Source organism: Microchirus variegatus (assembly GCF_963457635.1).
Source record: "Microchirus variegatus genome assembly, chromosome: 3".
NCBI classification, from domain to species: Eukaryota; Metazoa; Chordata; class Actinopteri; order Pleuronectiformes; family Soleidae; genus Microchirus; species Microchirus variegatus.
In genome coordinates, this window is record NC_139804.1 from 18,212,909 (window position 1) to 18,240,604 (window position 27,696).

General features: G+C 39.5%; 1 protein-coding gene across 1 annotated transcript; it reads right to left on the reverse strand.

The window, feature by feature from the left end:
- Positions 1 to 14,642: 14,642 nt before the first annotated feature.
- On the reverse strand, positions 14,643 to 19,650 carry LOC310924413 (uncharacterized protein). The gene is made up of 4 exons (XM_083886140.1): positions 19,462 to 19,650; positions 18,569 to 18,781; positions 17,024 to 18,218; positions 14,643 to 16,073 (listed from the first exon to the last, which is right to left on the reverse strand). Exons 2-4 carry the CDS (start codon positions 18,705 to 18,707, stop codon positions 15,887 to 15,889), a joined length of 1,521 nt encoding a protein of 506 aa, XP_083742266.1. The 5' UTR covers positions 18,708 to 18,781; positions 19,462 to 19,650; the 3' UTR covers positions 14,643 to 15,886.
- Positions 19,651 to 27,696: the final 8,046 nt, after the last annotated feature.

Below are 27,696 nucleotides of genomic sequence, written 5' to 3' on the forward strand. Positions count from 1 at the left end.
ATATTTAGTTCATTTAACTCTCATTTTTGTGTGCATGGAAATTTGTTTTTGTCGCATTTCACTCACGAGCACTTCATTAATCACACCTGTACACCTGCCCATTATCAAAGGAAAGTTTCCAGATTCTTCTTAAAGAATCAGTGATAATAAATACCAAGGCAGTTTGGGAACAAATGGAGACCCTGTCCAATATTAGTATGTTTTCCTAAATGTTTCCTAAGGGGTGAGTGTGTATTTAGTAAACTATAGTACACTGTGACTGTGTGAAATGTGTGTAAAATCATGGGACATTTTGGTAAACACAGCTTTGTTTGCTTTCTTACTGGGAATTTTTGGAGAGTCCCATCAGTTCATTCTCTGTGTTCACAATGTGTTTGGCCTAGCTTTAGCATAGCCAGCATGCATCGTCAGACTGAAAAAGGAGGGAAAGTGTTATAAAGTCAAACTTGCTGTTAGAAGGCCGTTACCGTGTTCACAGAAGCGGTTGCCAGATCATGACGTCCTCATTGTGAGTTTGTCAGTTGCGGTGACATTGTTTTAATGCGCGACACATACAAGCTAGTGATGAGCAAAACAGTGGTTTTTGGTCGACTGAATCAATAGAATCAGTTAATTAGAAAGATTTGTTTGTAGATATGTTTACATTGTTTTCAGTTTGTGCTAAGCTAGGTTAAACACATGTTGAAATGTTGGACTTTTGTTCAAATGTAGAGACAAAACTGATGTGACTTTCTGCTCCTGTGGATAAATAATATCATTGTATTCCATTAATGTCAGGGTTTGGAGACGTTGTTCTATTATGTTTGAAGATGATAAATGTACACTGTTGCTGAAACATTATGGCCATCCCTGTTTAATATGCTATTTGTTTTCTCATGCCACACAAATAGGCTCTTGGTAACCCACTATATGGTACACTTCTCTGCTGACTGGCAGTTTATCACTAGACTTTGCTTCTGATATTATAAACAAAAAATTGTGTGTTATGGTATTACTATTGTCACCCAGAGCAGACCTTTTTGGTGATTTAAGTACCTCAGCAGAAAAATACCAAAAGCATTGGTAATTGTGTTACCTTTACAACCTTTTTACGATTAAAATGCAAACAATTGTGTGGTACAGTTTTACCACATGGTGGAAACAGGGCTTAAGATGTTCAAACATCTCACATAGTTTTACTAGGCAATGTGATTAGTTTAATTTGCTTAGCCAGTTAGTGGTCATAATGTTTCAGCTCGTCATTGTTTTATTATCATTATTCAAGTAATTCATCAGGTCTTTTTGTGAAATGTAGCACTTGAGTTTAATTTCAATCTGTTTGTTTTTGTTTTGGTTTTTTTGGGTTTTTTTTAACACAAACGAATTATGTTGGATAATTGTCTTGCTTTTATGTCGACAATACCATCATAAGCATCATATTCTGGGTTGAGTTATACTCAAAGATGCTAAGAGCTTCTAATAATGATACAGTTATCAGAAGCACTTTTTTTTACTATTGATAAAAGAGTGTGCATTTTGAAATGCTATATTGACAATAGCTAATATGAAATGTGCTGATGTATTGTTTCCATAGTTGATCTGTGGTTGACATTCTACTACAGATCTACTAACCCTATGCCAGTTAAAGGGTCAACGGGAGTCATCATTACACTAATATAATGTTTGTCATACTTAAATGATTGTTGTGTGTATTCTACAAAACATAATTTTATATACATCACCTACAGTGTTTTGTGATCATTATTGAAACATGGGAAGCTCATTTTGGGCCCAGTTATGATACATGCATTCTTAACTAGAGTTGGAATAAACATGCAATGAATGATTATGGTGGACGAAGGGGCCGATTGGCGCACATTAAGCTTCTGTCAGTCTGCTCCAGAGCTGCCCTACATGTAGCTTACCACCACCAGTGAGAATGTGTTAATTGATTAATAATGGGTAATTTGTAAAGCGCTTTGGGTGTCTTGAAAAGCACTCTAGAAATGTAATGAATAATAATAATAATAATAATAATAATAGAGGATGTATAAAAATGAAAATGGGATACAGTATATCGTTGAGCAGAAAACACAACAACCAGCTGTTTATCGACTACAGAAAGCCCCTCTGGTGACATAGGTGAATAATGTAATAAATCGTGGTAACGACCCTGGATTACTGTACAAAAGTATGCAGTAAAAGTATGTCATACTACTTGTGTATGAAGAAGTAGTATGATGAAATATTCTTAAAAATTTGAATAATTAAAAATTAATAAAATTAGAAAAGATAAGACAATTTATTTGTCCCTTCCAGGGAAATTTGCAGTGTTGAAGCAGCCACAAATCACAAGGTAGAAATAGAATGTATTATATACATATATTTATACATACAGTCCCTGACAAAAGTCTTGTCACTTATCGATTTTGTAGAAACATCAGCTTATAACCTGACTTTTAATTAATCCATTGGTTTTAGAAATGGCTCTTATGGAAGCTAAAACCCTACCAAATGATGTTTAATATATTAAAATGAATTTGCTTCACTGAAGAAAGATTGATCATTTAATGAACACAGAAGGGTCAGATTTTGGCAAGACAAAAGTTGTGTGAGAGATTTGCAGGGTGGAAGGCAATATCAGTAGCCTAACATATCAAGAAGTATTAGCTACCTCTTACATTCCCGACTATAAAAGGTGTCAAATTTTGCAGCAGGATGGTGCTCCATCGCATACTTACATCTCTACATCAAAATGCTTCAAGGCGAAGAAGATCAAGGTGCTCCAGGACTGACCAGCCCAGTCACCAGACATGAACATCATTGAGCATGTCTGGGGTAGAATGAAAGAGGAAGCATGGAAGGCGTAACCAAAGAATCTTCATGAACTCTGGGAGGCATGGAAGACTGCTTTCTTTGCTATTCCTGACGACTTCATCAATAAATGGTATGAATCACTGTCGAACCGCATGGATGCAGTCCTTCAATCTCATGGAAGTCATACAAGATATTAAATATGGATCTCACAGCACCACTACTTAATTCACTGTTATGCAACATATTTTTGTGTTTGAAATAAATTAAATTAAAGTTTAATTAATTAAAAGTCAGGTTATAAGCTGTTTTTTCTACAAAATGGATAAGTGACAAGACTTTTGTCGGGGACTGAATATAAATCATTCTATAAATAGTATAAAAAATGTGCAAAGAAATGTGCAAGACAATATAAAAAAAAGATAGTATATTTAATACAATACGCTTTACTAATGTTTGAGTTGACATAATTATTGTCAGCACATTGTGTACGCTTTCGATAAACCTTTATTTTGAAAACCGTAAACAGCACTGCTTTGAGTTGACCAAATGACGACTGACTTGATCGCAGTATTTAGCTTGATCCACATCCACCTGTAGCCATGTAGTCTTCCAGGTCCTTCCAGCTGGTGCATGAGGAAACCTATATCCTGAGGTCAACATATTGTTTGAGTTTGACCCCATGCATTTTAAACAGCTGAATTAAGTGTCTCTTACTAATAATAACTCCATACCTTGCCACAAGTGACATCAGTATGTCACTGTAATTCATTCCCAGATTAAAATAAAACAAAATTAATTCAAATTTGTCCATGTTTGCAAGCAGCTGAAGCAACAAATCTCTCCATAGGAGATGATTAACAATAATTATCCCTCTCCCTCACTTTAGTAACATGTGGCCACACATTGACCATTTTTTCACCTATGTCACCAGTCAATCCATAGTCTTCAGACTTCCCTCGCAAAATCCACACAGGACTGAGACAGAAAAGGCTCTGCTGTCGTGTTACATGTGGGTCCAATACTGAGTACTGATACATCAGATTAGATTAGATTAGATTTTAAACAGCAAAGCAGCCACCAGGACCAGGCCCAGCATAGGCTACACCATTAGCCACAAGATACAGCCCAGGAAATTATGTGATAGCCAGTGTTTTTTCAGTGGGCTGGAAAAACAAGCACCGGGTCATATGCAAAGGTTACAGAAGCAGAAAGTGGGGAACCACCTGAGCGATAGCTACTCTCTTTAGAGCAACAGGTTATTGCCTTTTTTTAACAGCAGGGCTATACATGTTGACAGTAAGGGTATAGAGGGGTGTCACCCTCTCCCAGGAAAAACCAAAAATTAGAAACTTGCCATTATTTTCTGCTTTCTACAGAGCTCCAGACATGACATGGGAAAAAAATTAATGAATTAATGCACACAACTGGTTAAAGGTTACTAATTAATCAATATAAATCTGTTTATTAAATGTTTTTTATGTGTATTAATGACATTTGCAGAGTATCATATATGTTAAAAGTCATGTTATTTGCAGATGACACCAATATTTTCTGTTCCGGTGTTGGAATTGCGGCAGAAAAAAGTCAGTATCCACCCACTGAATGAGAACTGCTCAGGGGCATCTGTTAAAAATGACATCAGTGGTTGAAGCTTGATGCTGCACATGCAACACGGGCACACAAACTGCACTGAAAACAATAACCTCCTTGTCTGAGTTCCTGCAAAAGTCATTTATTACTGATCATCATCATTTAAGTTAATTAAGTTAAGTACACGTTTCAATGTATTTAATTGCAGAAATGAAAGGTACACATTAAATTAATAACCTAAAGGGAGTCTTTGGCATTGTTGGGACCACAGTGGCAGAGTAAGCAGCATTTCTGCATTGCAAAATATCTTATCTCGTTATCAGATCAGAGCAGCTACATGTGTCTGCTCGAGAACAGATCTCTCACCAATTTCCTCCATGTGCCCGATTCACAGAGACATAGACAGTGAAAGCACAGTTTCAGTCGTGAGTTTCTTCTCTGTACTGAAATGATAACTGATTACTTTTGTACATTTCTGTCTGGTTTTCTGACATTTTGTGCTTCTCTGTTTCTGCAGGTTTTGGTTGCGCTGTTTTTCCCACCCTGTTTATCTCTGTTTTTACGTTGTGTGTGTTTTGTTAGTTTCTTGTTTTATTTTGGACTTCTTAAAGTATGTACCTTGTCTAGTTGTATATCTGTAAAGAATCTCACCAGTGATCATTATCTCTGGCTCCCTAATATTTATTCTGTGTCCCCCAGTGTCTATTATTGTTTGACCTAATGTATATTCTGTGGGCGTGGCTTTCTTATAAGCCTCTAGAGCGGAGGTCTCAAACTTGTGGCCCCCAGTCAATTTCATGTGACCCTCTACCTAATATCAATGAGTTATGGCTGTCTCTGTGAGTCTTTTATTTTAAAATCCCACTAAATATTGTCGCCAATATCGTTAATGCGATATAACATGATTGTCACAATCAATTCCAATCAAAGTCATCCCTCATACTTGTATTCTTCTTGTATGTTAGTGTGTGAAATAAATACAAATTTAACAATAAAACATGAGGCAGAGGCCTATGACTAGGACACACTCTCAGCCCTTTTGAAGCAAACATGACATGAAGTGACTTATTTACATGTCTACACGTGCATAGCAACGTGAGAGTGTTTACACTTAAGCAGAAATTAGGAAATGTGGGTGATCGAAATCATTTCCTGGTTTTGCACTTGATAATAGGGCTAGAAAAAAAGAGATCATAGTGTTTCTTCATAACATCAATGCCCTGTACTTAAGTAGAAAACCACATGAAAACATGCGGGTATCATGTCCTCATAACATCATGCAATGCAGCATTAAAGCTGTAGTGCGTAACCTTGAAACATACACTCAAAGCATTGTCAAGTGAGTTCACACAGCACTGCTCCACACAACTCTCTGTGTTTGTCACTATGGTGGAATGGAGTTTGACTGAAAACACAAAGAAGCTTGCATGAAAAGTTTCAGTCGTGAATTCCACTGGAGGTTGACAGGATCAGTGCCCACCCGCCCCTGCTCTGCTGCTGTATATTCTCATCTATCCTCAACCTTCATCTTCGACATCTATGAGAAACTAGTGTTGTGTCGGTCAAGAACGATTCGTTCGAAAGAACTGATCTATTGAGTGAACGAACTGACTGGGATCACTAACCCTAACCCTCACCCATCACTATGAGAAACTTGTTTCTGTACATGTGACAGATGTGACACCTACTGCACATCTGTCTGTCCTGTGGCTCTTTGGTTTCTCCCATTGTTTTTGTTTATCCTCACTCGATGTGAGGGTCTAAGGCCAGAGGCTGTCAGTTGCTGAACAGACTGTAAATTCCTTGAGGCAAATTGTATTTTGTTGGGCTGTACAAACAAAATTGACTTGACTTGACGGTGCAGTGGTAAGCACTCTTGTCTTTGTAGCTAGGGCCTTTCTGCATGCTCTCCCCGTGTGTGTGTGAGTTTTCTCCCATTTGTGTTCGTTTGGGTGAACGGACTGAACTGAATCACTTACTGAAACAATCCGTCTGTTGCACAGTTCAGCTGTATGGACTCGAGTGAGACTGCAACAGCAGGCGAAAGTGATTTGTTCACTAACTGCAGACAAATAGACACATTTTCCTCACCGACTTCCGACAAAGTACTTCGTAATAATTAAATAATTAAAATGTAATGATTGTAAGTATGTAACGCTTGTCAGATTATCTTTGAAATATCACTAACGAGTTCCAGACGGACAGCGACTCCAAGACTGTGTCTACTACTGGTGCATTGAGCTGTCGCTCCAAAACTCTGTAGCCAATCAACAGGTGGCTTCCTTGGGCCCGCCCACGGTCAGAATTGCAAACAAATGGCAAAGAACAAGTTTGAGGAGCAAACGTGAAAGAGTCCGAGCAAGCGAAATTCCGATCATTGCAAACAATAAGAGTATTTTTAGACTTTATTTGCAATTTGTGTTTTAAGGTTAATTTTTTGATCAACTCATAAAGTGTTGCTTGCTTCGTTAAAGGTGATGTTCCATTCCATCCACAATTCCATACCTCTCGCTACACTCAGAGCAGTGGAGAACCGGAGCAGAGAGCAGCAAATTGTATCCAGAAATGCTTTGAAGACGCTCCTTTGGGGTGATAAAACCACCACTGAGGTTAGGTGATGCATTTCAGATCAAATGAGCAGCTGGAGGAGCAACTTCTTGTGAACAAAGTAGACTGGTCAAATTTCCGGGTTGAATTTCTGGACGAATTAGGCTCTCTGTATCTAGTTTTTACTTTGTTTAGGCTTATATTAGGGTTGCATGTGTAAATTGATGCTTGTATTATGTGCTCACGTTATAGAACAGTGTACCAGGTTTACTACTAAGTTTGTACAAAATATGTCTTACTATGAAATATGGGACATGCATGGTTTGGTGGTGGTTTGGTGACTTTCTTTTTCCAAGTTAACCTAGTTCCCTGGTGTCCTAATGAACGTGCCTGTGACATGCTTTGGTCAAAACAGATACGCACTGCAATTTCCCGCCCGATCAGTAGGGGTCGCTAGGCAAAGTTGTTGTGCTTTTGGCTACAGTGAGCAATGGCGTCCGACAGAAAAAGACTGTTGTTGTTGATGCAGCGGAATAACATTGAAACAGTGTCCGTTTGTCACTTTTCTGTGTCACAGAACGCAGTTTTAAGGTAATTTGAGGCCATTGAAATTGGCCATTTAGAGTCTAAACATGTGCTGTGTGTGTTAAGATATGACGTATTTATAGTTTGGCAGCGACATTGTCGGCGGTGCTCAGCTCTGCCTCTGTGGACGCTCGGTGCGCACAGTGGCCGGCACAGAGCAGCATTAGCTCGGCCTGTCCTGAGGACCAATCGCAGCCCTTGTCGTCTCCATTGTCCCTTGACGGAGTGACGGACACTTAAAAAACACACATTTTAAGCTTAGGTGTTAAAGGGTTAAGGACATTTCCTTCAGTTTCGACAGCAGTGACTAAAGCCAGATATTAATTATACTGAACTGAATGAAAACAGGTTCAGCTGTTTTTCATTTCAGTGGCCAAGTCAAACAGAGTCTTTTTAGTGAACTGATTCTCTAATTCTCTAGATTGACTGTAGGTGTGAGAGTGGATGGTTGTTTGTCTTTATGTGTGTCAGCTGGGTTTGGCCCCCCGGCCCCCTGCAACTTTCAATGGGAGGATAAAGTGTCACAAGGAGGCAGATTTGTTAATGTTTTTGTTGGTTAGTCAGTTTTCTTTAGTCACGTTAAAGTTTATGTCATGTTTTGGTGTAGAGTCACTTCCCCTTTTATTTTGGTAAACACTCACTCTTCCTGTCGTGCTGGCACTGCATCCACCTTGACACACCTCCTCCTAATTCCCTCATGCACTGCACCTGGTGATCCTCAGTAATCACACACACCTGCCTTTGATTTCCTCTCCCCTTTATAACATCCCCACTTCCCTCAGTCAGTGTCAGTGCGTTGTTTGTGCTTTACGAGGAAGTCAGTGGTTTGAGTCTGTTTGCTAGTAAATTTGAAAGCTCAGAGCTAGATTATGTTTTGTTCATTTGTTAACACCCAGTTCATCGTAATCTTGGATTGTTTTGGAGCAAATACATCCTCAGCCTCAAATACTTGACAATTCTATGACTTTAGCAAAATTAACAAGCTATTCTCATGGATCACAGAAATGTAAATGAGCAAAGAAAGAGTTTGTGTGAGACCAGTCTGCAGGCTCTCCTAGTGAATGCCACTATGTTGGGGCATGCAAAATTGGCAGAAGTAAGGGACCGTTTGCACAGTTTGTTTGTTTTTTCATGCCAAGGTAAACAGACTTTTCCAGGGAAATTATGCGATTAGCTGAAACTAATGGAAACAACAGGAGCAGTCAGTGTATGTGGGATGAGCCTTACTCATCTGTTGGACAGAAAACACCTTAATAATAAGTGTTTATACAACAACTTCCTTGTATTTGTTACCTCTTTGGGACACTTTCTGTCATAAACACTGACCTTATCCCCAACCAGTAGTCCTCATGGAGACCAAAATGTGGTTTCAATGAGGCACAACCTCATTTCTGAGGAACTGGTTAAGTTGAGGGCTAAGATTTGTATTGTGGTTAGGACAAGGTCAGTAGTAGTAGCTGTTGTGCACATGGTCATGGTGTAAAAAACCTAACTAGACTCACTGCCACGAAACTTGATTTGGTTTGAACCTTGTTGCCTGGGGCCCCCAAAGTCTCTTGCGACGCCCCTGCCCACAAGATGTCTGAAATTTTAAAAAGAAATTTACAACATCATGCAAATGCCAGAGTTTGATTGAATCCTGTTTAATCTCTGAGAAACACTTGAGTCCATGAACTGGCTGTATAGCTAAAAAGAGATGTACCCACCGCCCCCCCGCCCCCCCATCGCCGGCCTCACCCCTAAACTTGCACAGCACCACCACCCCCCTCCCCCTCTCACAGCTCCTCCAGTAGCAGCTGCTCATAATGAATTTAAAACCTGCTCGCTGGTTTAGCACACAGCCTCAAACAGAGCTGCAGGCCATTCAGCATTTCCAGCTCATACATACACTCCACCGACCGCTGGATGCTCACTGTGATCTCTCCACCCGCCTCCTTCCATTTCTCTCCTCGCATTGCATCACTCTGCTGCACCACCTCCCACCCCCAAATGTGAACTAGTCTTATTTATTTAGGCCACATTTGTCTGTATAACCACTCTCAGGGATACCGATATACGACTGTGTGATGTAATTAGTCATATGAGTGATGTATATTTTATACAAATCTGTAGCCTGCATGCATTCTTACTACACAAACTACACAAACACTCTTGTTTTGTTTGCTGTTACTGGCAGTCAGGTCCGTTTTAGGGGAATTTGGCGACCCTCAGGCAAAAAGGCACAAGGGGTCCTATATCAAGCTCGACCAAACCCTATTATTTAAAAGGCAGTTCCCAAATATTTATTCTTATTATTTATGCTGAGCGTTCATGTAGCAGTGGGATTCCTGACAATGACAACGCACCATAGTGACATCACCTGTAACAATCTGAACTCACACATTTGCAATTTGACCAGTGCCACAGTGAGCTCTTGTATCTGGAAATTCACAGACCTGCCACCAGGCTCCTATTGGACAATACAAGCTGTCCAACACACTGGTGTCCACTCATATGAGCTGTACACTTCTATTATTTTACTGTAAACCAGAACATAATATACAAAACTTACTCCATGTTCTTTTGAAGAAGACCTGAAATGGTTGTGTATGGACATTATATATCCAGTGAGACACATTTTTCCATAGACTTCCACTCAAACCTAGGTCTTTTTTGCAGCCAGCAGAGTTGCCCCCTGGTGGTTATTCACTAAATTCTTACTTCCTTATTGAAATAATTGAGATTTAAATTTTTATGTACAGTTTATGGTTGGCACACAGTGATGTCAGCAGGGATTTTACTTCAAAAACACCTCAAAAACTGTTCCTTCAATCTGCTGCTGATGAAAAAGAAATACATGTACAATATTTATATGACTCAATCAAAAAGTGTACTTATAAGCTCACCCATCCAAAGTTCGTAACCTGCACCTATTATTGCAGAGTTGATCACCTGATACACAAAACATGTTGACACATGTCCTCTCATTTGGTGTCCTTGGTACGTACTGTACTTGTATTATCATATTACGTATAATCTTGGCAGCTAGACTTAGAAACAATGTCTTCCAGCTCAAGGGTGGAGTGATGAATGCTACAGATTCTTGTGGACAAGGATGTTAGGTCTGAAACCATAAGTGGAATCTACCACAGATAATTCACTATATGTTGCCTATGAGGCAGTGCCGCTGTAGGTCCAAACACCATAGCTGACAGAGCTGTGATTATTTCTGATTGCTGCCAAACAATGTGCTGGCAAACTGTTGCGTAACCTGTGTTAATTCTGCTGACTCACTGCTTACCTGCAAGGCTACCAAACGCCCACGCCGGTATGTGGACAAAGGGAACATCTGAGGAGAAACTTGGAAGGTAATATGACGTGCAAACATGAACCACCGCAGCTCGAGTGTGTGGCGAACAGGTATACTGTCGACAAAACACGCATTTGGTCTGAGCTACTGCCTTTGCTTCCTCCACACCCTGTTTTGAATGTCACTCTCTTTTTATATTATGGCCATTAGCTTAGCTGTTAGCCATGACTGTTTTTAGCAAGCCGTACATTTTAAAACTTGGCGCAACATTCCAATTTTTCACCCGCCGGCAAGTTTGAATTAGTGACCGAAGTAAAAGTTACAAAACAGTAACATTGTCGCTGGTTGTTTTCTTCTTCCTCCTTTTTATTTGCGGTGCGTTGTGACGTTTCATTTAAAGCTGCGGACACGCTGCCCGATTTTACCCACAATTCACAGTTGCGCAGTCTGCGTGTGAGGGTAACAGACTTGAATTTTTTGCTGGACGCAACAGGTGGTGTGTACTGATCACCGACCCAACTACAAACATGTTGCCAACAGCCAATGAAAAAGAGTATGTGGGACACAGGAAATACCGCCAGGAGACGAAGGCGACAGGAAGTAGCGGGAAATATCAAAACCCTTCAAACTGAAGTGCTCAGTTGGCTTCAGTGGGTTTGACGAACCATGTCGTCTGTCTGTCTCTCTCAGTACCTATTGTTTATTTTATTCTTACAATTTTTTAGTCGTAGATTTCCTTAATTTTCAGAATACTGGTGGGCTTTTAAGTGATCAGGTCGTGGCATAGGGAAATAATCATTTAAATGCAGAGATTAAGTGTTATTTTTGCACGTGAAAATCCTGAAATTCCTTGACTGGGGTTAATCGCTTTCTTTTTTTTACCCAGTTACACAAATCCCTGGTGTATCTGCTAATATTATTGTGAAAGAAGTGAAATTCCTATGTTGTACGCAAATGCTTACAGGACAAACTGTAAAAACTGTAGGGATTATACCTTTCGTAACCCTCTGACAAAGATGTAATGTTTCCACCTGCGTCTCTCTGTTGTTTTTTGTGTTTGTTGGCAGGAAAGTCATGAAAATATGTGGTGGAATGAGATGAGGCAGCAGATCCAGAAGCTGCTTTAATTATAAAGCTTGACTGAACTGTTTGGCTTTGGCAGATGTACGAGCTCTAATTGGGTGTTGTCTTACAAGTGAAAAGTCTGACTGTTCCTTTGTCATTATACAACAACTAGGACATAAGTGAGTATTATTATTGGCCAGTTCGATAAAGGTATGTGAAAGGACACGGTCACTTTTCGTCAAAGCCAGGTGACATTTTTTGATTTGGCAGATATTTTATGCCAGATGCTGTTCCCGATGCATCTATCTGGGCTTGGCACCAGCATTAGGAGAACACTGGATGTGGCCCCCCCATGGCTGGGGTCAGTTAACAATGAGCAATGGAGTATTGTGTACCTTGCTCAGGGGAACGCATTGGCAACCCTTTGCTTAAAAGCCCAATTTCCTTCCACTCAGCCATGAAGTCTTACAGAAGATAAATACAGATGGTATTGTTTTTCTATCGTCATTCCCCTGTGTAATCAGTTTTAGCATCAAAATCATATCTGTGATTGTCGCTTTGTAAACAGTCAATTGTTTAGTTTGCATTTTAGGATGGAGCTCTCTGTCCTCACATCCTTGAACACTTGTTTCATACCTGATGACCTGTATTTTATGGCTTTTACTGTATAACGCTTTAAAAAAAACACTGCAACACTGTAGTACTAAAAAAAGTGGTTGACAAATTTAAAAAAATATTTCTTGGTTGGAAACCTATATGCATTAAGTTCAAACTTTACCAAGTTATATGCAAATGGACTATATTTAAGTTGTAAACGGTTGTCAGTAACTCTAACTGAAAATTTAAAATGAAAAAGTTTCTTAACATTTTTATGTCTTTCCTCACTTGGTCAAAATGATGATGCAGGCACAGCGCGAGACAAACACACAGTAAAGAAACGTGTATCTGAGATTCTATGGTGAGACATGATAACCAGAAAATCACCATAGTTTACAAAAAAATCCAATTTCATTCAGATTTCTTTTCACCAAAATAATACAGTGTTCCTTTATCAGAAACACACATTTTTCCAATCAGTCTACTGTATCTGCACAAGTTATTTTTGCTGTTTTATTTCACATTAGACATCCATTTTCAGACTGGAAACTGACGATTCTGTTGCAGCAGTGCTATAGCCACTGTTCCACCATGTGACCCCACTTTAAGTCATCATACAGTTTCAAAGAAGTCTGGATTCCCTGTCCACTTCATCCCAACTCACACATTTCACACGTTCTGTTTCCCTCAGTGGCCAGAGAAGGAAAACCAGCTCTCTGCTGAGAGACCAATGATTTTTTTTTTTTTACTCCTGTCACTGACGCTACAGCCACACTGAAGTGCACAGTTTTCACACTGTGCTCTCGTGTTTCACATTTCCTGTAGAAATCACACTTTTTAGAATAACAACACTTGAAGTTCACTTCATTTCACTCCAGTGCTCTGACTTTTCTACGCTTAGACTAGAGGGACACCTGCTGGTCGACGAGCACCATACACCAGAAATCTTAGTGGAATTCTCTGCATGTGCTCACACGTTTCCCTCTCTCTCTCTCAACCTGCTTTTTTTTTAAAAAAAAAGATATTTTTCAATATCTATGAACATAGTTCATAGATATTGTTTAACAGGCTCTCAATGCTTAAAATATTTGTTATATTATTGATTTGATTCTTATTTTTAATGACACTTTATTTAATTGTCTGCACTTGATATTTATGTCAAGTTTTGCATTTCTGTTCTTATTTTTAAAATAAGGCGCTTCATTTTGTACTATCTGTGAAAGGTGCTTCAAAAAAAACAACAACTGTACTTACATTATATTTTTAAGATGTAATTTAGCTAGTGTTGTATTCCGGGTCATATTCATTTGGATTATAATCTCATCTAACGAGATGGCGAAGAACTTTATTGAACACACTGCAAAAACAGGTTATAATTTACACGAATCATATCAGCAGTATACAATCCCTTTTTTTACATTTCATCTGTCTCAAACAAACAAACAAACAAAGCGAATTGGATGGACAGATTTAATGGTATTCTTTGTCAAAGCAGTTTCTTTTATTATTATTATTCTGATAGTTCACTCGTATCGCTCTCTCCTCCTGGTGCAAGTATTGTGTGATGTTGCCTCATGCACTTGAAAGGCCTATGACTGCTGGGAGAGATACCAAGAGATTTCACACACACGCACGCACACACACACACATGCATGATGTGTTCACACACCCTGCACGGGCTGGAGGATGAGATAGACAATTTATGTTGTCTGTTGACTGCTGGAGCTTGATATGGCTCCACTCAACCTCACGGATCAATCATAGCACATTAACAGAGCACTATGAATTATGGGAGGAAATATTGTGAGCCGTGTCAAGAGTGTTTGGACAAAATAATCCCTTAGTCCTGAATTAAAAGCATGTTTTTTTAGATGGGTCAGGCTTCATTCAAAGCCTGCCATGACGTACTGTCATACAGTGGTGAATCATGGGAAATATTCTTGACTCTTGACTGCATTGCAGCCAAAAAAAATAAAAAATGGAGAGAGGTGGTAGATGCATCAATTGTGGGGCTGAGCAGAATAAGAAGACAGGAGGGGCAGAGTGGATTTGTTCTGCACCTCTCTTTATCTCTTAATCCCACCATCTTCTTATTCAGTGCTGTGTTGTGGGTGCAGTGGAGACGTGTGATGGACGTGAGCGTGCAGTGAAAAACAGGCCAAAGGCAGAGATGAACCATGCTGCATGACTTCTTTTTATTTTTGGCTGGGATTTTTTACCTGATGTGTCGTTTCCTGACGCTGACATTTCACGCTCATTGTTAAAAACGAACCTGGATTTTCAGATAACATCAAATTTGATTGATTGACAACAAGATTCAGAAAAAGGAAAAAAAAAAAAGTGGTACCGTTACCCAACAACAATTTATTGTTGCGTCAACAGGTGATTGTTTGTTCGCAAGAATACAGCCGAAAGAGAAAAGCGAATAAAGGAGGGGTGGGAGGGGGAGCAACAAAAGCCAAATGTTTCTGGGGGGTTTTTCAAAACAAAACCTGCGCATGAGCCACACTGGAAACAGGGAGTAAAGAGTAAAGTCAACTCAGTTTTAATTGACGTGGTGGAGATCTGGAAGCCATGCAGTTTAAACAGAATATCGCCTTCAAATAATACTTGCACATGCTTTTCCAAAAATCAAACATGCATTGGATATTTCAGTGTCATAAAGCAGTGTAATTACTCAACATTTTTCGATATACAAATCTCTAAATGTCTCTGAAAATGAATATTTGTAGAGCATGTTAACACATTTTGCTTAAAAAAAAAAAAAAAAATCCAACAATCCTTTTATTCACTCGATTGTTTTTTTTTAGCAAATGATAAATGAACATTGAATAAAATAAAATACAAAATAATATATATATTTATATATTCATATATTTCTTATGGATCTGCCTTAATGCTGCTGTCGTGTCACAAAAAAAAAAGCACAAGCAAATTTTCAATCACTACTACTGATCCAAAGAGCTTTTTTTTTTTTTTTTTTTTTCTTCTTCTTTTTTATGTAAACGATCAATCGCTGCGAGCGCAAACTCAAGTCGTCACAAGGCTGTGAGTGCAGTTCGGATCACAGTGGTCACGGACAAGTTCAGCATCTCCTCTGGAAAAGAAGCCACACCTCACTAAGGCTTTGAATAGTTTGAGTTCCTCATCTGGAAACATCTCCTTTCTTCTGTTGTTGTCGTCGTCGTTGAGAGGAAAGAGTGTTTGTGATTCGTCATTTATGTGTGTGTGTGTTTTTTAATATTTTAGAAAAGAACTAGGAAAATCATGCAACTCCCATTTCATTTTTGTGCGACAAAATATCAGTTGGTGATCTTGACTCTTGCTGGTTGGGAGATTTTTCGGAGGTGAGGTCAGCGTTGGATGGGTGGGGGTCGATTTCTGTTTTTGTTTGTTGTTGTTGTTGTGTTTGTTTTATTAGGCACTGCCGTCCTGTTTGAGCCGCTGACTGCGCGCCTTGTAGACCTCGATCAGTAAATCTTTGACGTACTGGATTTCCCGTTCCACCGACTCCGCCTTGTCACGAAGCTCCCGGTTCTGTCCCTCGAGGCCGTGAAGCTCCTCCTCCAGAGAGTCTAGCTCCGCCCTCTTACGCAGCCTGTACCTGCGGAAAAAGCGCAGAGAAAGCTCTCGGTTGGTCTGCTGTGTTTGTGCTGCGTTTTTTATTAATGAGTTGTGGGAGCGTGACCTTTGCGCTACATGGAGTGGATTATTCACACAGCTCAGGCGCGGCATGGTGTGTCCTTTTAATTCCACCGACTGCCGAGTTCATGACTGATATTTCTCCTAACTTCAATCTTTTTCCACAGCTAACATTAAACACTTACTCAGTGTAGATCTCATTTTACACACATGTGAACAAATGACACAGAAAGAGGGAGAGAGAGAGAGAGCAGACTTATAGAAATAGTTAGGTGGGGCTGAATCTGGCACACAGTGAGGGGACTTTCCATTTCCCTCCTACACTCTGTAAGACATTTAAAGCACCGGGGTCTCTGGTTTATGTAACACTCCAGTCATGTGAACAAAACAACAACAACCATCCTGCTTCCATTGATTCATAGATACATTTATATAAACGTGAATTTGGCTGAATTACATACATTTCTTTAACTTTTTGTTTCCATTCACAGTTATGTGCCACATTTTCACAATCGGATCATGATTTTCATTTAATTTTTTTCTGACAGATGTGATTGCAACTTGATTTGCGATAAAAAAAAAAAAAAAAAACGTCAGCCAAGTCAAGCTTCAGCTGACTATTCATTAAGTAATAGATTTAAAAAAATTAAAATATAAGCTATCCTACTTTTAAGGCATGGATAAGAAATTGAAAATTGTTTCCAACAAGCACTGTATTAATGTTTTTCTTTGTTTTTTTTACATAAAACAACATACAATCACAAACGGAACAGTTCAATTGCAGCCCATTTGCGACTTGTTTTCGAATTGCGATTTCAATTTGAAAACAACCTATTGTACATTTTTGAGCACAAAGTCGAATTTTGGATGTTTTTTACGATGAAGATGGAAAGACAGAAAAGAGTTGTTTACCTGTGAGCAGCAGTTTTGTTCTGGTCTCGCTTCTTCTGCTTCTTCTCTCCAGTGTTCGAGTCCACAGACGTGGGGCTCATCACCAGTGACGGCTTGATGGAGCATAGCTGCTCGTCCTTTAGCCTCTGGGTTGGGCGGTGGATGGGGGCACCCATCAGCGAGCCCTCACCCTCCCCTCTGGACAGACATTCATAGCTTTGGTCTGCAAGGCATTCTGGATAGAGGTAGTGGCCATGTTGGGGCTCTACAGCCTGTGCTTGTGACGGCTGATCTAGGTCACCTATAAAGCTATGGTAAGGCTCTGTGTTGGCCATGGACTGGTGAAAGTAGCCGTCACTGGCCACCATAGTCTCTTGGGGGATACTTCCAGAAAGTCCTCCATCTTTGCCGCAGTGCAAAACATCAAGCCCCGTGCTGTCGTAACTTACATTAACCTTCACGTTGTGCATCAACTGTCCGTCTCGCTTGTGGTGGCTCTCGTACGAGCCACCCAGACAAAAACCTCGCGCAATCTCTTCGCTGCAAAACATTCCCTCTGAAAAACAATAACTTTCCTCCTCCTTCAAAGACAAAGCACATTCTCTCACCTTCTTGACACTGCCCAGGCTGTTCTTGCTGACCGTCTTCAGTGTGGAGTAGTGGTTCACAGACAACTCTGTGCTTCCTGAGTAACCTCCCCTCGAGCCCCACGTATCAAGTCCAACTTCTTCACCTACTTTCACAGCCTCACTGATGATTCGTCGCCCATTGTTGTGGTGGTGGTACCGGTGATGGTAGTTATACGGAGCGGGTCGAGCAATTTTGGTTCTGCCAATGGGTCCGCCGCAGAAGCTCGGCAGGTCCAGTTCCCCTGTCGCCAAGGTAACGACCACAGGGTTGGCTTCTGATTGACTGGACCCATAGGACCCATATGGTAACTGATAATAAGACTGGGAGCCCATGGCTTGTGCACCCTTATCACATTTTGAAGATTTCTCCAACTTGCTTGTCGTGGATGTGGACTCGGAGCGGAAGTAGTCCTCCAACTGAGCCAACTCCTCCTGCAGCAGAGAGGTCATGACCTCCAGATCCGAGGGCACCTTGACATCATGTTCTAATGGCGAGGGCGGAAGGGAAGAGCTCGGAGATGATTCACTCGTTGACACAAATGAAGACAAATCAACTTTTTCCGTCATCCAGTCGGAGTGACCATCACCTGAAAAAGATTTGAAAAAAAACAAAAAACATTAAGAGAGTAAAACAATATATATTTTTTTTTAAATCAGATGTATAAAATAACTGGAATAAAAACAACAAAAATAGGAAAAAATATTCCTAAATCACTTAAGCTTGTGAGGATAAAAGCTGCATAAGTTAAAATCAAGCAAAGCATCCGGAAAATCAAAGTGAACAACTAACCGATCATCTGAAAATGATTGAACAGCATCGTCTGCATTCGATAAATATCCACTTAGCTGTACTCACTGTACGACATTAGCCCCGTGCTGCACTGCGGCTCCGACCTCGGGATGTGGAAAAATAAAAAAGCGTCTCGGCAAAACTCACCAATTAAGTGCTGCCTCTCCACAGGCTCCGCCCCCGTCCCAGGCCGTGATTGGCTGGGGCTAGCCTGTTGGAGAAAGGGAGCGCGGAGCTCGCCTATGGAAATGGGAGGAATTTTCCTGCGAAGGATCGATGCCGCCATTGTGTCGTCTGCTTCGATCAAATTGTTCAAAAGCACAAATCGTGCACTTGCTGGATGAAGGAGCAGTGGAAGAACTGTAGGGGGAAACATTTTTGAAAATTAAAAAAATTTAAAAATTCAGTCTTTAAAAACCCATATTTTTAAACCTAAAAGCCACAAATAGTAAAATGACTCAATCACATTGCATTAGTAATTGCATTTTAATTACAAATATTTACAAATAACTTTTTTAATTTAATTGAACTCAAATAAATGCTCCACTTACTTACTCACCTGTCATCTCATTATATGTAGATTAATGTCATATAAATTTAATTATCAAACCAAAAATAAGCTGACATAGTTTGATAGACAGTTAAATATGAAACAAATAATAACTAAAAATATAAAAAGCATCAAATTATCTGTTATGACTTTAACACAGAAATAGATATTAATTGACTCAATAACACGATTACATAGGTTAAGAACAACATAATAATGTAAGTTATGTGACACAATGAAAACTTGACTATATCATTAAAACAGAAATCCTGACATGTGTTAAGTTAACACATAAATCATTTTGATTTGGTGACTTTCTCATAATAACAAGTGCTGAACCCGCTCTATAAATGCAGTGAGGAAATAAACACTGAGTTGACAGCTGTAATAAAATGAGTTTAACGACAGTTTCGACAAAATGGTGCTCGAGCTAAATCCTCCGGTGAACTTTCCTCCGTTGGTTCCGCTGAAGAGCACCGATCAAACTTACCCCATAGTTTCTGAGTAGTCTCGTTAAGTGCTGCACGAGCGAAGCACGCGGAGCTTGACGTGGAGGAGGAAGACGGTGACAGTTTTAAAGAGCCATGTTTTTCCCCTGAAGGGTGAAGCCTCAGACTCTAGTTGAAGCGCTATTTCAGGCGAAAACACTTGCGGACAGAAAGTTTTTAAATCCGTTACTTCTGCAACTCCTAATGCTCCGGACCGCAGCACAGCGAGCTGAAATCCATCCGCGGCTTGCAAGCGCTCGCCCGGCCGTTACGTCATCAACCTCGGGACTTTCCCACTCTGCACACACGCACACACACGTTCACTCTGTCATGTTTCACTTTAGTTTTCTTCTCCTATTTTGTAAAACTGAATCATTTGTCATAGATTTATAACAAAGTAAATTGGACGTACATCTGGATGTGGACAGTGTAAGTCTTATAATACTTGATATGATATTATTAAAAACAAATGCATAGCCTACATTTATATTATTATGATTATTATGCCTCTTTTAAATCGATATCCTATAAATGTTTTAATCTGTTAATTTTACTATAATTTGTTATTTACATTACTCCTGATAAAATGTGCTGGTGTCTGTCTCGACTCAAACCAGGTTTCCTGTACAAATATAGATCATTATTATGATGTTTCAACACTTTTAAATTGCACTTTAAATGATTTCATAGCTGTGTTTTCTTTACCTGAATAAATAACTTAGCCACTTAGTATTGCCCTGTTAAAAAGTCACAAACACAAAAAAACATGAACAAGAACTTTCTTTAATAAAGTCTTAGAGTCTGTTCACACTCTGTTTATCTTTAAAGTCACAGTTAAAGTATGAAATTATTATGTTAAAAACGCGATTAAGTTTACAGGAGCAGCGAGGTAGCGCGCTCCGCTCAGCAGACGGCACACACACACAGACGCACACACACACAGCTGGCACTAGTTTCCTGTGCGCCGCAGCGGAAGGACACGGTGTTGCAGTTCGAAGGTGTAACTTTAGTTGCAACCCTGTTGCATCAGATCCGCTGGGGATTCGCTGAACGTTGTTAACAATGTGGCCTCACCATTGGTTTATGTGCGGGAACTTTTCACTTTCTATTGGCCTGCCGTCACTCTCACTGATTACTAATCATTACACATTAGCACCGACCTGCTGGGACCTGAGCACACAGTACAGCAGTGTACAGTAGAGGCAGCAGGGAGACATGATGGCCTCCTGCTGCTGGCATCGAACTACACACTCACATTTAAGTCACTTTATTAAAAACAGTGTTTATGTTTTCACACATTGTCATCCACATGAACCGCTCTGTGCCTCCTCCTGCTCTCAGCTCACAGGAAATCAATTATGTAAACAAATCTTAATATATCTATATCTATATATGTATAGATATATACATTTGCATATCTCCATATATATATACATTGTGATGAAATGTGACTCATAAATCATAAAGACTCATGAATCATACCTTTGACTCAACAACACATAAGAAGACTAAAAAAATAGGAGTATGTGACCTATAAACACACACCCCAGGATGTCCATAAGTTGTGTATTATTTGTTACCACACTGGAAGTGACATCTTCAAAAAATCAGAAATATTAATTAAACAAAGGTTATAGCTCCAACACTACATGTACCAAATAAATAATAATTCCACTTATTTACTGATATCTATTGATATGATCAATGCATTTTGAATTGTTAATCATAAACAAACAGCAATACTCGGCTCGACTTGACTTGCTTCTGCTCGGTTTGGTTTCAGACACGTCGCTTTCTATTACTTCATAGCACCTCCTCAACGTGGGCCGGGTCATCATAGCATGACTGCAAAACGGGGCAAAGCAAACGTTGTTTTTGGTGTACTGAGTCATTATAATCAGTTAATTAAAAAGATTAGTTCAGTACTTCCTGCATGACCAGAGCACAGACTCTGTCTGATGCAGTCACTGGATTGAAATACGGCTTAACGGGTTGTGATTCGGCTCATGATTCCCGGATTTCAGCAGCGCTGTCACTAAATTAAATATTGAGGTTTCAGAAATTTCCTTGTAAAATATTGGAGATTAATGCATGTTTTTAAGAGTGTTTATGTCTTTTAAACTGATTGTTCAGTTTGATTCTTGTGTCGGACGTCACGCTGCCAGTGACGACAGTGGCCGACCGTCTGTTGACGTCAAACATTTTAACATTTGAGTAGAGCTGAGTGCTAGAACTGTGTAATGGTGAAGTGGTACAACTTAAAGCTGTAGTATTTAACTTTTAACAGCTATTGACAAATGTAGGTTACATTCAGCTCCACAGGAAATTCTGTGATGCCTAGTGACATTACACACAGGAAGTGATTTGTTTTAGGTCAATAAAGACAGAAGAAACAGCGACATTGTTCCAGTAAAGGCGAACAGATTGAAGTATGACTGAAAATACAACCCATGAAAAGTGTCAGAAGAGAATTCACCTGCTCTAGAAATCCAGTCGTTCAGCAGTTCGACAGGATAAACACTTCTTGCTCTGCTGACACATGTGCAACAGGTGTCAAGAAGAAGGACACATCATGCAAATAATTACGTACTGCAGCTTTAAGTAAAACATTTAAAACATAATTAAAAATGTTATGTTATCATTAACTGGCGAACTGTGCGGGGTGTACCGCACCTATCGCCCTATGTTGGCTGAGATTGGCACAGCACCCCCCTCCTGTGGAGGATAAAGTGAGAGAAAATGGATGGATGTCATCATTCATGGATGGACCCTCAGATCAACCCTCCATCTGACCTCGAAAATTTGGTTTCAGTTGTATAATGACACTAAAGATTATTTCCTTTCCTTAATGAACCATGTCAGGCTTCTTTTCATATTTTAAATATAAACACTAATACAGACTTGACAGAACACTACACATCACAAAGTCTGAGTCAGACTTGAATCAAACTGAATCAGTTTGTCTCTTTCACGAGGGAGAAACGGACAGATTAGCTGTTCATTTACAGTTCATTTCAAAATCACCTACACATCACAATACAGAATATAAAAATAACAACACTTAAAGGGGAAGTAAGTAGTTTATAGTGACATCTAGAGGAGAGGCTGAAATTTACAACAAAGAACTGCTCCTCTGCTCACCCCCTCCCTTCCCTGAGCGCTACGGTATCCTCAGCCGGTCAAATGTCGTCCTCGTCGTCTTTCTCCGTGTCAGCAGATGAGGTTCGTGAGGTGAGGGAGAGGGCGAGCTACCGCGGCCGTAGCAGACGAAGCGGAGAGAATGGAGGCGGGACTTCCGCTACAAGTAAAGAGACGCTTGATTTGTTCTCTCGCGTTTGTCCTTACAGGCTCCGGTAGAAACATGGCGTCTCGCTGCTAACAGTGGCTATGCGACTGCGGCCCGCGACCATGTTATTTTTGGTAATATAAACCCATAAATACTACATATTGTCCCTTTAAGACAATATATACACCAATCATCCACAAGAATAATACATACAAAATACTTTAATTTTACTTACTTATTTACTTTAAATCATAACTCAAGTAAATGTCTCCTTCTAGTGTGTGTATGTAATGCCAATATTATTTTTGTAATATATATAATTCCCCAAATTAAAATTTTTTTAATCAATTATTTTATCTTAGATAAAATAATTGATTTAAATTTTTTTAATGCATATTATGCATTAATGTATTTGTTTTGGGGCTCCATGTGTGTCGGACTGGTGTTTTTTTTTTGTTTTCTTTTGTATGTACTTTCTGTCAGAAATGAAATAGAGACTGCGTCCAAGAGAGTTTACACACATACACAGCAGGGCTGAAACAGTTCATTCATTATTGCTCGATTGCTAAATAAATCATTATTCAATCATAATTGATTGTCTTCTTTAATGTTGATTTCAGGTAGTATATTCTGGTTTCTTTTGCTTGTCTATGTTTTCCTTCCAACTCCTTCGCAGTAATAGACAATAAGAGACCGATTACTTGATAATAAAATAATCAGTAATTGTATCGCAAGCCACTCTATTAGATGAGAAGAGAAATAACACAACGTAATTCAAAAAATCTACTGAAAACAAAATATCTCTGTATTCCCAAACAGAAACAATTTCTTCTAAATTAAAAATAATTTAGTAAGTGTCCTATTAAAAAATCAAGCTAATCTGTACACGTTGTCCTGTGGACCAAAGACAAATAGTCTGTGATCTAAAACCTCTCCTTGACCTGAACGCAACTACAGTAGAATAGAAAACTGACGTCCCAGACTGGAACAGCTGAGCCACAGGTGGTGCAGTGTTTCCTCACGCTGACAGAAAAAGCAGTGACTTTCTGTGTGGTTTCCTCCTGGGAGATGAACCTGGAGCCAACACACCCAACCACCGCGACTCCCTAACACCAGCCAATGATGTTCTGAGAGGAGAAGAGAGGAGAAGAGAAGGGGTGAAAATTAAAATGGTACCTATTCCCACTAGTATATAATTTCCCACATTCTCACACCCCTGTGTATACCTGTACAGGGACCATTTCTATCATTAGTTCTCCCCACAGTGAGAGTGACTAATTGTTTTTGGGTGGTTCTGTGTGTCTGTTTGCACTTGCCAATTATGACCAACAGAGGCCGCCAGAGGCTTGTTGCGTAAATGGGGTGACGTCAGCCATCTCTGATTGACTTGTTGAGAGGGGCATTTTAATACAGCACTAAATATCATTTCCTTTAAGGGCACTGTCATGTAGGGACACTAGAGAACTTCATATCAGCACCATTTTTGAATAGAAGGGCACCCATACAAGCTGCGACTTTTCTCCACTAGAAACTCACTCACTCACTTTTACTTTAGAGGCCTCAAATGAATAGCAGCCACAGGGAGCTTCCTTGTGTTTTACCACGATAGACGGTACTTAAGTGTGCGTCTTGTGACTCAAGCGAGTGTTTTTGTCCATTAAGGAGAAATATAATTTTCATTTTCATATCACCCACCCGTACCGATCAGTTGGTTTTCCCTTAAAAAGTTTTTCTCTGGACCTTTTCTAGACTGTGACAACCTGTTTAAGTTCACGTCCAAATATGGCCCATAGGAGCGTTTCCTAATGTACCGGCCCCAGTGGAAGCAATACGACCTTGGTATTTTTCAATTTCATTAGGCAATTAAGTAAGTGTTAATGAGGTTATGGTTAATAAATAAAGACTTGGCTAGTCAGTACGTTACAGCCAATGACAATAACACATAAAAAATGGGCCTTGGCTAAAGCATTCGATCAAATGACCATGTCGGGTTCTTCTCAGCTGTTTGATGACACATCCAAGGTGCCAAGTTCCTATATTTAAAAAAAATAAATTAATAAAAAATATTTGTTGTCACACCTCAGTATGAACAGATAGCTATTTCTGTCACAGCCTCTGCTGTGACATGGCTGTGACTCCAGGTTTTGTGTTCCTCCCTTTCCCCTCCCCCTCTGTGTGTGTGTGTGTGCGGTGTGTGTGTGTGTGTGTGTGTGTGTGTGTGTGTGTGTGTGTGTGTGTGTGTGTGTGTGTGTGTGTGTGTGTGTGTGTGTGTGTGTGTGTGTGTGTGTGTGTGTGTGTGTGTGTGTGGGGCTTCTCCTCACCTGGCCTGATTAGCCTCCACACCTGGGTCCTATTATTTCCAGTCACATGGCAGTACAAGAACCTTGGCTCTTCCTCCACTCATCACCAGATTGTTCAGTCAGCTCAGTGGTAGGCTCGCTCGCTCGCTCGCTCTCTCTCGGCTGCTGAGTATTTTATTATCTGAGTTATTTCCGCCGTTTTTTATATCTGCTGCGTTCAGGATGGATTTCGATTTAAATTATAATTTTCTCTTGTGAGACATCATATGTTTGGTATTAAAATGTTACTTCAGAGAGAGAGAGACATAAAAAATAGTTTATGTAAAATGTAATATAATTTAATATTATGATAATAATAATACAATATTTAACACACACTGTTTTATATCGACTCCATTTCCTGTTGGTTCATTTTAGAATTTATTTTACTTTTTACTGTTTAAGCCATTAATGGCCTTTTTCCAGCCTTATTTGACAGAGATTGTAACGTTACATGAAAATGCCAGGGTTTGAAGCTCCTCAGGTAAACGGCTCCTGGCTCTCTCCAGATACAAACGGTGTGGTGACTGTTCCTTTGCTGTTGCTGTTCCTATCCTTTGGAACAGGTTGCCCCCTGATATGCGTCCTATCACAGACGTGACAGAAGTAAACTCAAAACGCATTTATTTGGGATTAATGGCTTTTATTATTTAGTTCTTAATTTTCTAATTCTAATGATTCTTATTTTTTTTTTTGTTTTCCTTTCAGTTTTATTGTGTATTTTATTCCTGCTAATTTATTTTGTATTATTTATTTTTTCTATGAGGCACTTTGAGTACCTTGCAGGTATTATAAGTGCTATATAAATTGATTGATTGATAGATTGATTGACATAATAGGTATATATAAAGCTACTTGAAGTGAAAACTGAAATGGAGAGAGAGGAGCTGCACCTCACCAGTGCACCACTGAGATTTGTGAAGAACAGCTGAAGTGACAGCTCTACTGCTAGTTTTAGGCAGTTTGACGGGAAACGGTTAATAATATAACTTATCTGATGAGGAATAAATCTGCCTCGTAGTAGACCTGTTTATGCTGCTGCGGTTTACTGCAGTGTTGGTCATAATGGTGGTTTCTTTGTGTTGATTCTCAGGTGATAAAAAGTTTGAGACGTTTTAGTGACTCTTGACATGTTTTCACAGACGTGACACCGATGGTCACCTCAGGTTCCTTTGACTCCACATTGACACAATGATTCTAAGTTTCCAGTACAGTAATTTATGATGAAGTCCAGATTAATAAGATCAAACAGTGTGTGTGTGTGTGTAACATAATAATGAGTCTGTTTTGAACCTCAGTCAGTCGGTGTTTATTTCTCTGCACTCACACAGACGTGTTCAGACTCTCTCACCATGCTGTCACTCTGTCAGTGTATCTTAACGCTGACCTCCAGGCTGCTCGTGCGGCCTGACAGGATGACAGGAAGTGTGTGACAGGTAGGACGTGTGGAGGTCGGACACCCTGAGTGTCCTGCTGCCCTCATTAGTAAAACCAGGGCAACTCCTCGCGGCTCCCAGGCTGGAGCTCCTCTGCCTGCCTATCCTCGGCCTCCCCAACAAACCAAAAGCTGATTGAAGCAGCCAGGTCTTCCTGTTGCTATAGTAATAGGCAACACTGGCTCCCCCCCTGAAAAAAAAACAAACATGTTTTTTGGCATCCCTGTAGTCATAGCCGCCCCCATCCGAGTTCATACACCCCCATTGTTTACAATATCCGTGTCACTGTTTTTGCATGCACTGCATTTATTTTTTTATTATTATGCATTTAGTCACACATGAATTTGTAATCATCCTCCGTTGGGGGGCTCAAAAATTTAACTGATATATACAAATGCTCTGGCTAGAATTAATCAATAATAATAATCATAATAGTAAAAAATATTATATATATATTTAAATGTGCCTTTCATGACACTCAAGGTCACCTCATAACAATTAAAGCACACATTAATAGCAGCATGTTGTGTATATATATATATATTTATACTGTATATATTTACATTTTTAAAAATGTAGATGAAAAAATGTAAGCAAACTACAATAGTAAATTAAATGTATAGTGATTCAAATACATTATTATATACTTATTATGTACATGCATATCCAGATACATATAATCCCATATACACACATAGATACATGTACACACAGACATACACCTGTAGAATTTAAAAATCTGTAAGAAAAACTCAAATTACTTGGAGTTGTGTCAACAGCATTTTAATTGTACATTCATCTCACATGCATAAATAATTCTCTTCTTAAAATGTCATTTCATTGAAGCCAATTATAAGAAATCATTGTCTCCTTTATGTTTCATGTGATGTAAAATAAAACATTTTATAAATAAAATATTAATATCTAGTTTGGGGGGAGGGGGGAGGGGGGGTTCAAATATGAGCGATCTTGACCTAAACGAAAAATAACAAATTCTGTTTGATATTAGCGTCTTCCAGTGTATAGTTTATCCACTGTATATATTAACAGTCTGCAGATTTCAGTGTTGTGTGCAATAGTGAATATACAATGAATTCCTTCACTTGCAGCCTTTTTTCTGTACTGCGGCAAAAGCGATTGCCTGCTTTTTGTGCAGTATTGCCCTCCATCTGTCCT